Genomic DNA, 10996 nt, shown 5'->3' with positions numbered 1-10996 from the left:
CCCCCCCCGTCTCACGGGCGTGAAAGAACCTTCCCTCTGGCTCTACCCTGGCCGCGCGCTGGGCACTGAGGGAGGAGGAGGTTTGGATTTGCCCAGTGGTAGGTGGGGGAACCTGGCTCCAACGTGAATGGCTTTGCGCAGGGTCACCTGGCTGGCCGGTGGAGGAGCCGTCTCCTGCAGGGAGAGGGCTTCAAGTCAGCGGGCATCAGTGCCAATCCCAGCCCTCCCCCTTTCTGTGAGGCCCGGGAGGTCACACACCTTTCCGAGTCCCGCAACCTCCATTGTCAGGTGGGTGCTGTGACTTCCCTTCACAGGTGCTGCCAGGTGTGAAGGTGGCCATGTGTGATGTGCCCCTAGCACAGCCCCAGGCGAGTGGTCTGTGAGTGGTGTGGCCACATCCCTCACCAGCATCATTGGTACTTTTGCTGGGCAAAGTGGAGTTAGGATAGAGGTGGGAGGCATGGAGGATGCAAGAGGCCAGCATGACCTGCAGGGTGGGAGGTACCCCAGTTTCCTGGCCTCAGTTCTGCTTCTTACCCCATTCACTAGCTTCACGAAGTTGCTCATTCTTTAGACAGCAGTGGGGCTACTGTCCATCCACCCACCCACCACCGTCCATCCATCGTCCATCCATCCATCTACCCACCACCCACCCACGTGTGCTGGCCCATGCTAGGGGCCGAGTGTACAGAGAAGGGAAAGTGGACCCTCTGTCAAGGAGCCCCCCTGGGAGGGAATGAGGAGTGAGGTGTCTGCAGGACTGACAGGCCTGTGGGAGGTGCAGACTGTGCCCTCTGCTCTCAGCCTCTTTGCCCCTTTAGTCAGGCCTGCAGGACAGTGCTGGGGCCACAGCCGTGCACGAGACTGGACTGCAACCTTCCAGGCTCCTCTGTACACAGCAAGGGAGCGCACAGCCCTGGGGTCCTCAGCATGGGGTTTGGCCTCGGGGTCAGGGGACAGTATTTCAGATCCCAGCAATGTCTCTGACTTGCGGGGTGACCCTGGGCTTGTTTCTGGTCCTTGGCTCTCATTTAGCACTCTTGGTGGCCGTGCCCTTGACCTAATGGCTGCCATCTTGTTTCCACAGAGTGACCTATTGGATGTGAACCAGATCATCAAAGACCTGGCCTCCATGGTGTCAGAGCAAGGAGAGGCCATCGGTGGGTACCCATGCCGTCCACCCAGCCGCCTGCCCGTTCCCCCAGGCGTGGGCCCACGGCAAGGCCTGGGCAGGTTTGGAGGTGTAGGCATCTGCTGCATTCCTTCCCCACCTGCTCAGGTCGCCCCCAGCCCCTCGGGAAGGCCGGGCCTGAGGAGTTTCACTCAAGAGGGTGGCCCACCCGTTCTGCTCATGGAAGAGCCCTGGCCTGCCTGCCCCCGCCACCCCCACTCCGGGCCTTCCTCCCCAGCCAGGGACTCCCCAGGGGGAGGACAAACTGTCCTGGGCGGGGGATGGGCTGCAGCGGGTCCCCCCGCGGAGACTGCTGGGGGTGTGTAGCCGGGAGCCACTTCCCAGGAAACGTGCGTGGTGGGTTACAGGGCTGTGAGCGGGGAGCTGACGTCCCTGCTGTTTCCCAGTCTCCCCCACGTGAGGGCATCCGCCCCACCCAGCCCGGCCTGCCACCTGCTGTGGCCTTAAGACTTTCCTGCTGCTGCCCTGAGTGCCCGGGTGCCCTGGGCAGCGGGGAGGTCGGGGAGGGGGTACTCACAGCCCCTGGCCTGGAAGAGCAAGGCGGCTCGGGGCGCCCAGAGCCACTCGGCCAGCAGTCAGCACCCAGCCACAGCCCAGGGCTGCCCCCCACCCTCCACCCCCATTCCCCTGCCGAGTCGTTGCCTCACTGGGGTCCCCTGGCTCTGGGTAACCTCCCGCCTCTCAGGCCTGGGCGCTGGGGAGGTGCCGAGGCCCATGCACGCCCTGCTCCCCAGCGGGCGGCCCGGCTGCCCTCCTCGGGGTGTGCTGCACCCCCAGGAACAGAGAGGGTCGGGCCGCGCTGCCTCAGGCCTCTCGCTCAGCTGCAGAGCCTGGGCTCCTGCAGGACCCTGCTCTGGCCTGGGCCGCTCTGGGCGGGGCCGCCCGTCACCCCAGGGCCCCCTCTGTCTCCACGTCCTCCCTCACCCTCACTCTGGCTGGCCGTCTCGTGCTGGGTGTGCAGGAGGCTTTTACGCTCCAGATGGACACCCAGGTGTCACCTGGATGGTCACTGAGCCCCATCACTGATCGGTAGGGGCTGTGTCCCAGGCGGGGAGGTGGCGAGGACTCACCTGCTGTGACCCTGGTTGGGGCCCGACGGAGGGGATGGGCACCTGGGCGCAGACGGGCCCCCGCTGCGTGCTGCATGCTGTTATGGGTGTCCCCGTGACGATGGTTGTCGGTCTGGGGCCACCGTCCCCTCTACGGGGGGCAGTGGAGACCCGGGGCCACGAGCCGGGGTCGGGGGCTCTGCTCTCCATGGCCCGTACCATCTGCAGCCAGGCGCCCGTTGGCCTCCGCCCGCCCTGAGCCTCCGGTGCCTTTCCAGGGTCCAGCAGCGGCAAGGCCGCGTGCCGGCGCAGCTCCAGCCCCGAGCCGGCCGTGGTGGCCCCGCTGCCCGGGCCGGGCTGTGCGCCCCTGCGGCCGGGCTCCCACTCACGCACCAAGACGCGGAAGCCCAACTTCAGCCCGCAGGAGACTGAGGTGCTGGTGCAGAGGGTGACGCGCCACTACCCGCTGCTGTTCGGGGCTCTGCGGGGCCCACCCGCCCGGAAGCACCGCGTGTGGAGCCGCATCCTGCAGGCGGTGAACGCGCTGGGCTACTGCCGCCGGGACCTGGGCGACGTCAAGCACAAGTGGCGGGACCTGCGAGGGGTGGTGCGCAGGAAGCTGGCCGAGCGCCCCTGGGCCCCCGGCCCCGTCCTCACGCCCGTCGAGCGCATGGTGGCTGAGACCTTCGCGGCCCCCGGCCCCGCTGGCGAGGGCCAGCCCGCCGAGGCCCTGCCGAGTAAGTGGACCCTCAACAGCCTGCACGGAGCTTCGAGCAAGAACCGCGGGGGAGAACTGAGGCCCCTGTGCGTCTAGATGGGGAGACCGAGGCTCCAGGCCAGTCCTGGGCGTGAAGGAGCTGAGGCTCAGAGCCAGGTCCATCTGGGGTCGCCCCACATGACAGGGCCTCTGCGGGGCCTCCGAGACCTCGGAGAGCCGAGGTCCCCGTGAATCTCTCGGGTGCTCGTGGGAGGCCGGCACCGTTTCCTCCATCACTGGCCCGGCTCAGCTCACCTCCCTGCCCCTGCTGTGCCCTGTCTTGGGCGTGGGGCAGGCAGGGCGGGTGAGCTCACCTCTGACGTCCTCTTGGGCTCTCAGAGTGGGGTCCCTTCTCCCTGGGTCACTCAGCCCCCAGAACAGGCCAGGGCAGTGTCTGGGGCTCGCAGCCTCCCAGGGCCTGGCGACCCCTCGGAGCCCAGGGCCCACCGCCGGGGCCAGCTTTGCAGAAGTTTCTGAGCCTGGTGCGGAGGGCGGGCCGGGCCCTCCGGGGTGCCTCAGCGTCTCCTCCCCGCACCCGTTTTCCTCCTCCTCCTCGAGGCGCCTCTCAGTGTCCGTCAGGGGCGCCCTTCGCCGGGCTGCCTTCTGTCTGCACGTAATGGCTCCACCCACAGCTCCAAGCTGAGCTCCACCGGACCCTTGCCTCACCCCTTCCTGGGGAGCTGCTGGAAGGACTTTGGAGACGATGGCAGAAGCAGGACCAGCTCCCTCCTGAGGGCTGCAGAGTGGGCGGCAGGATTCAGCCTCGTGGGGACGAGCAGGGGCCACAGACGCCCCCAGCAGAGGCCCCAGCAGACCTTCTAGTGGGGGTCTGCACCGAGCAGGGCTGAGCGGATCAGAGACGCACGCAGACCCAGGACGTGGCCGTGCCCTGGGCTGGACCATGGGGAGGGGCCTAGTTCGGGAGGCCACCTGCTCCCCTACAGGCAGAGCCAGACCTGGTTTTGGGGTGCTGCAGGGTGGGCACACTCTAAGGGCCGAGGGGGGCTGGCAGCAGGTGGCACGGGTGTGGCCCTGGGTGTTGAGACCCGTCCCGCGAGTTCCCAGCCCCGGATCGAGGCAGGAGCTTGGTGGCTGTGTTTCTCCTGGTGGCCCCCGGGTGTGGCGCTCGGCATGCTCCGGGGTCACGAGGCCCAGCCTGGCGCAGACGCCCCTGCCTGCTCTGGTGGGCTGGCGGCCCCTCTCCCGGGCCCTGTGGCTCCCGGGCTCTCCTCCGTCGGGACGGTACGCTGACAGCGAGCTCCTCTTGGGATCGGCTGGCACAGTGCTGATTCAGAGAGGTTTGTTGAATGAGTGAGAGAGAGGGGTAGGGGCAGGACACCCCCTCCCGCTCCGGTGGGCTGAGACCAAGCAGGGGAGTGGCTGCCACGCCTGGTTTGGGGGTGGCTCGAGGCCCAGCCGCACCGGATCCTGCCTCTGGGTCAGTTCTGGCCTGGGGCTTGGGCGGGGTCCGGCTGCAAGGCTGAGGACGGCTGGTTGGCAGAGTGCAGGCCCCCCCCGCACCCGGCATGCCTGTAGCTCTGTCCGTGTTTGGGGGAGTGGTGCTGAGGGGCTTCTCTCTGGTCCCGGGGGGCCTGACCCAGAGTCTGGGTGCCCCGGAGACCCCCAGAGCAGAGGCCTCCAGGGCAGCCCCCGCCGAGCACTCCCCGCAGGGACTGGGGGTGAGCCCAGGGGCCTGCGGCCCTGCCTGTGCCCCCATACTCTCCTGATGGGGCTCCCCATGGAGGGGCCGGACTCAGACTTCAGGGAGGGAACCACAGGCAGGGAAGACGCCCCCTGCTCAACCCGGGGCCCAGGGGACTTGGTGCCTGGGCGGCACCTGCGTTTATGGGAACGGTCCCTGCCTGGGCCTGGGTGGTGCCCAGGAGCGCAGCTCTCCAGGGAGATGTGTGCGTTTAGCCGTTTCTGCCTCTGGAGTACTCACCAAAATGCATGAATTTGGAGGCTTGTCCCGTTTTCCTGCAAGAATTTACCTGACGCACCTTTGTGCCTGGTCCCTGCAGAGGGCCGTGCCCATGGCCGCGGTCACTCCCTGATCGTCTGGGCGGTCCTTCCCTTTGGGAGGAGAGAAAACAGCATAGAGAATCGCCCTGGTCCTCAGCTGGGCGCAAACCCGGTTCCTGCTGGGGTCAAGCCCCGCGGTCCTAACTCACCCCTGCCCTGCGTGCCCTCCAGCTGGGCTGTGCAGCCACAGCGGGGCATGGATGGATTTGCCACCTGTTTTATGCGATGCCACCTTTTTACCAAGGGCGTCACTGAGGGGAGTCTCGCGGTGTGCAAGGGCGGCCCCTGGGCCTCGTCAGGGCGGCTCAGGTGTGCTGTGGGGCTGGCACCTCTGGGGGGCTGTGTGGACGCACCCAGCAGGCCCCTGCCTGAAGTCCTGGTCCCCACTCAGCCCCTCCCTGTTGCCAGGACCGGCCGGTCAGCGCACTTGCTGATGTCCAGGGCCGAGTGCGGAGGACGCTGTTCCCAGGCCCAGTCCCGCTGTCTCCACGGCGACTCTGTGGACGTGCAGAGTCATTGCAGAGCCGGGCCTCACCCCTTCCTGAGCGGGCTGCCGCGGCTCCAAGGGACAGGCACTCCCAGGCTCTCTGTCCGGACAGCTCAGGCCGGCCAGTGCCCGCGCCAGAGCCGGGCCTCACCCCTTCCTGAGCGGGCTGCCGCGGCTCCAAGGGACAGGCACTCCCAGGCTCTCTGTCCGGACAGCTCAGGCCGGCCAGTGCCCGCGCCAGGGGGCTGGCCGGTGCCCCGTCACTGCAGCCTCTGTTCTCTGGAGGCTGGGCTCCCCACTTGTGCCTCGGAGTGATCACCGGGGGGCAGATGCCGTCCACGCCCCGCCCCCACGGCCCTGGGTGACCTCGGGGTCTCCACTCTGTAATTGCTTCTGTTGTCTTAATTTGCAGATAGTATTGAAGCCGGCCTTGAGGCTGCGTCCTCGCACGCAGAGGCGGCCAGTGAGCTCCTGGCTGGAGCCAGCCGGCACCAAGTAAGTCAGTGTGAGGGGACAGCCCGCCGCTCCGCCGGCCCCTGCCCGCGCCTGGGAGGGGCAGGCCCGCAGGGTCTTCTCTGTGCCCAGGCGGGCTGCTATGGGGGAGGGGAGAGGAAGGGGTTGCGGGCCGCGTGCCCAGGGTGGGAGGTCCCGCCTCCCCCTAGTCTGCACCACCCCCTCCCCCAACCGCGCCGCCGAGAGCACGGCCGGGGCTTCTGCCCACCGCTCAGCAGTGAAGTGAGAGGGCAGGGGTGAGGGGCGGCCAGGAGCAGCGCCCACCAGCTGGGTCTCGCTGCAGTGGGTGCCGACGTGGCTGTTCTCCCTGTTCCCAGCGTGTGCGGCACCCCGGCTGCCCCTGCAGGAAGCTCTGCTGCTTCTCCCTTATTCTCAGAAGGGCAGGATGGGTCTGTCGGTGTCTGCTGCCTTCCTGGAGGGCGCGGGCCATGGAGAGGGCCGCCTGGCCTTCCGGCCGCTGGGCCGGGTGTGTCCGTGTCTGCCCCTGGCCTGGCCCCCGGCTGGAGCTGGTGGGGCCCTCTCTGCTTGGGACGAGTTGGCCGGCTCAGAGGGAGTGAGGACAAATATCTGACCCTGATTTACTTGAGATGGGCTTAGGGCAGCCTTGGGGACCAATGCCGGGCTGCCGGGCTGACCTGCAGCCACCGCGTGAGCCCCTGACTGGGCCAGGCAGGCTCGGACCTGGGTCCAGCAGGGAGGGGGGGCCCGCAGCCGCCCTCCGCTTGCTCGCCATCACTCGCTGGCCCTCCGCTCCGTGCTGCGCCCCGACTCGCAGGGGTGGAGCTCACGGAGCGCATCTCTCCTGGAGCATGCGTCCTAGGGGAGGGCGGGGTGGACAGTCCAGTCCAGTGACGCGAGGGCCCTGGGCCAGCTGAGGCAGGGAGGGCTTCCTGGGGGAGCTCCGAGCAGGAGTTGTTCTGGCAGAGGGGGCAGAGGCCAAGGGAGGGGCTGCCCGGGCGAGCTCAGGACACCCCAGGCCGGGGTGCGGACAGCTGCGTGGGGGCCGTGCCGGCGGGAGCAGGGAGGGGGCTGGGGAGAGATGATGGATGACGTCCTGTTCCCTGGGGGCTTTGGGAAGTCAGGGCTGTGCTGGGCAAGGGACTCCGGTTGCCTTAGCGGGGAGGAGAGGGCACAGGGTGACGGTCTGGACCAGGCAGGGCTGTGGGCAGGGCGAAGCGTGGGAAAGAGCGGCCCCTCCTAGCAGCTGCGCTCCCTTCCCAGGCCTCCCGTCCCTCAGGGAGCCCAGTGGGCAGAGCACACGCGGGACGGGAGGCCGCTGGACTCCACGAGAGTGCGTCGTGGGGTGGAGGCTGGCCCCGCTGCTGGCCTCCCCTTTTCTCTGTCAGTGGCCACTGGACGCCTAAGTCAGGGCGACAAGCGTAGGCCACACATGACAGCTGGAGAACACCACGCCGAGCGGGGGCGACGGCATGTATCTGCAGGACGGGGCGGAGGCAGGGCCGGAGGTCGTGTCTGCTGGTGCCAACTCGGGGCTCTCTGCCCCAGCCACGGGCCCCAACCTTTCAGCATGCCGAGGGCAGCCAGACCTGCACCCGGACCTCTCCACCTGGCTGGGTCCTTCCAGGGCCTCCCAGAATAGAAGGTGCAGACTGCAATTGACAAGCGAGGCGGACTTGTCGGAAGCCCAGGGCCCGGCCTCTCCAACGGGAACTCTCCGAGCGGGCCAGTGCCTGCCGCGGGCCCTCAGCCCCAGGAAGCCTCCTCGCGGGAGGGAAGCAGCACGCCGGCAGGGTGGCTCCGCCCGTGAGCCTCCGGGCTCAGAAGGGTCAGCAAGTGCCTAGACCGCAGATGCCTGGAGCCCAGAAGGAGGAAGTGACAGTGAGGAGGAGGAGGAAAAGGAAGAGCAGGAGGCGGATGGGCGGCCACTGTGCCCGCGGACACACCAGGCTCAGAACCCCCCCTGGCGCCGGGGAGTGCGTGCGCCCAGGCCTCTGCGGTGGTGCTGTCATCGCCCCTTTGCCATCGCAAAGCAGGACCCCCTGTGCCATGGGTGAGGTGAGATGGGCTCAGATCCAGGAGGGACAGCCCAGAGTCGCCCCCCCGCAGTAATTCCTCGTGCTCTTGCCCACTGCCACGCAGCGTGTCGGCAGGTGTCAGCAAGGCAGTACACCACAACCTGGGGCTCAGGCCCAGGGCTTTTCCTTGGTTGACTCACCCTCCACACCCAGCCAACTGGAAGGTTAGCCTTCAGCTGGGCCTCTCATTTGCAGACTAGGGATTTGAGACCCAGAGGAGAGAAGGGTTTTCCCAAGGTCACACGGCTGTCAAGAGGAAGAGCTGATTTTGGAGCCCAGTTTGTAGAATTCCAGGTCTTGGCTTTTCCTGCGACCCTGGGGTAGCTCTGCTTCTATATACAGCTGTTCATCTTTATGGGATGTCCGCTTGGTGGATGGATGGACGGACAGACAGATGGATGGGTAGATGGATGGAGGGATGGAGGGACTGAAGGATTGGAAGGGTGTATACACAAGTGGGTGGATGGATAGAGGTGTGGGTGGATGGATAGACAGATCAAGGATGGATAGTTGATGGATGGATGGATGATGGAGGGATGGATGATGGATGGATGGATGGATGATGGATGGGTGCTTTGAGGATGGATGGCTGAGAGATGAACAAATGGATGGATGGATGGATGTAAGGAAGAAGGATGAAAGGAAGGAAGGAGGTGGACAGATGGAGGGACGGATGGATGCTTGATGAGCAAACAGATGGGCAGATAGATGAGGGGACGGATGAGTGGGTGGATATGTGTAGGTAGACAGATGGGCAGACAGGAGGGTGGGTAGATAATGGCCAGCTTGGGTGGGTGGGTGGATGGACAGACAGATGGCAGCATGGTGGTGGCACCTTGGGTTTGGAGCTGCCAGGTTGAAGTTTTACCTTGACGTTACTGGAGGACGTCTTTCGCCCTCTGAGTCTTGGTGTCCTAGCGAGGGCGCTGCTGCCCACTGCAGAGGGGCCCCGCGAGACCTAAATAGCTGCGCGGGCAGAGGGCCTCGTGCAGGTGGTGCTCCCTGGCATTGCCCCGGTCCTGGCTGGAGAAGGCTCACGTTTCCTGTCTCCCTCTGCCAGCCGACGAGGACGAGGCCCCTGGCTGCCTGTGGCTACCCCTGCGGACGCTGGATGGGCCGAGCCTGCCTGAAGCCGACCCCCTGGACCCCCGAGGAGCCTTCCCTGCGTCCCCCTCCTCACCCTCCCCGCCCGCCTCCCCGGCCTCGGCACCCCCCGCGGCCACATTCCCCGGGGCCTCCCGGCCCTCGCCGCCCTCCTCGGCGGCACCGCAGCCCCCCGGGAAGCCCTCAGGGGCTGAGGCCTCGGACTTGGAACGGCGGCTGCTGGACTCGCAACGGCAGCAGGGCGCCCTGCTCAGCGCCTGGTCCCAGCAGCAGAGTACCCTGATGGCCCAGCAGAACCTGCTGCTCCAGCGGCTGGCCGACGGCGTCGAGGCCCTCAACCGGACCCTGGAGAGGCTGGTGGAGGCCCTCCCGACCCGGGGCGCCTCGCCCGCAGTCCCAGATGGCTCCCCTGGGGGCGGGACAGCCTGCAGGCCAGCTGGAGGCTCCCAGGGCAGCCCCCAGGGCAGCCACACAGGCCAGGAGGTCTTCTCAGGGATGATCCTGAAGGTGGAGGAGGAGATCTAGGGTCTGGACCCCGTGGGCCGCGTGCAGAGCAGGGACTCCGGTCCTGCCCCTCTGAGGGGCAGAGATAGGTCCTCGATGGAGCCAGAGAGGATGCAGGACTTGGCCTGTTGTTGCCCCTTCCGTCCTGCCGTTGTCCGTGGGCCTGTGACGCGAACGGAGGGCTGGGCTGAGGTCTGCTCAGGGGTGACGCCGGTGGGCGGACTAAGCCCCCTCCGCTCCCATCCCGTGTTCCGACCGTCGGGGCGAGTGCTGTGGAGGGCAGAACGGGGCGCCTCTCGGCGGGCAGTGGGTGAGCGGAGCTGCGGGAAGAAGCACGCGGAGTGCAGCGCCCCCAAACCACTGCCTCGGGTGTGGGTCCTCGAGTGTGGCTCTGCTGGGCCCCCAGAAAGCCCCCGGCGTGTGCCCTGGAGTGACTCCTGGAAGCCCGCCTGCTCTGCGGGCGTATGGACTGAGGGGGGCTGGGCCCCTGCATCCTCTTGATTCTGCCCCGAGGGAACCACACCCCGGGGGCCTGCGGTTATTTCTCTCTATTTTATGCCTGCGGTGTGGGGTATATATATGTATGTGCACATATGTTCGTTGGTACTGGACGGGGTGGGATGCCATTTTATACCTGTCGACTTTTCTTGGAAAAAGATATTTTTCTCATATAAGCATAAAATAACAACAAAAAAAGGCAGTGACGATAACGAGGGTGATGCTGACAGGAAATGAGATGGAGCCCGTCTGTCTGCGCGGGGGCTCTGCCTCTGCCCTCGGCTGGCAGGCGGCCCTGATCCCCCCGCCGGTGTCAGATCCGCCTCACCTGTGACTCCTGGCCCTGCGGGGTCCCTCGGGGCTGGCCCCAGATCCTGGCCCCGCCAGGCAGGGCACAGGGGCTCAGCGCACAATTCGGGTGGCTGTTGGGGTCCTCGTGGCCCTGGGGCTGCGCCACCTCCAGCTTCCTCTTGGCCTCCTTCTCCAGACTCGTGATGAAAGCCTTTTCCGGAAGCGAGAGGCAGAGGTCCTGGCGTAAACTGGACAGCGTGCTGGTCCCAGGGCTCCCAGGCAGCCTGGCGCTGAGGGGAGCAGAGACCAGGGTGGAACACACACAGTGGGAGGGACTTTTCCTGGTTTCTCTGTTTACCGTGGGGCCAGCAGCATGTCAGCAGCTCTTGTCCACAGAAGAGAGCCCGAACTCCTTAACTGCCCATCCAGCCCTCTGCAGTGTGGCCAGCGCCCTTCCAGCCTCCTCTTCCCCTGCGGTCTGGAGGACACCATGTGTTCTCCATGGCGGCCTTTCCTTCAGCCCTACAAAGCCAGAGTGCATTT

At 66.6% G+C, this 10996-nt stretch overlaps 1 protein-coding gene across 1 annotated transcript in view; it reads left to right on the top strand.

The window, feature by feature from the left end:
* The window catches only part of TSNARE1 (t-SNARE domain containing 1), an 83502-nt gene extending 73129 nt beyond the window's left edge, over positions 1-10373 (top strand). The window contains exons 11-13 of the mRNA XM_024741217.1: positions 1088-1160; positions 2520-2978; positions 9117-10373. Coding sequence (XP_024596985.1) covers positions 1088-1160; positions 2520-2978; positions 9117-9685 — 1101 coding nt within the window. The 3' untranslated portion in view covers positions 9686-10373. The remainder of the gene's footprint in view (positions 1-1087; positions 1161-2519; positions 2979-9116) is intronic.
* Positions 10374-10996: the final 623 nt, after the last annotated feature.

Source organism: Neophocaena asiaeorientalis, unplaced genomic scaffold (assembly GCF_003031525.2).
Source record: "Neophocaena asiaeorientalis asiaeorientalis breed wild unplaced genomic scaffold, Neophocaena_asiaeorientalis_V1.1 scaffold177, whole genome shotgun sequence".
Taxonomy (NCBI): Eukaryota; Metazoa; Chordata; class Mammalia; order Artiodactyla; family Phocoenidae; genus Neophocaena; species Neophocaena asiaeorientalis.
This window is presented reverse-complemented; position numbering and strand designations above follow the sequence as displayed.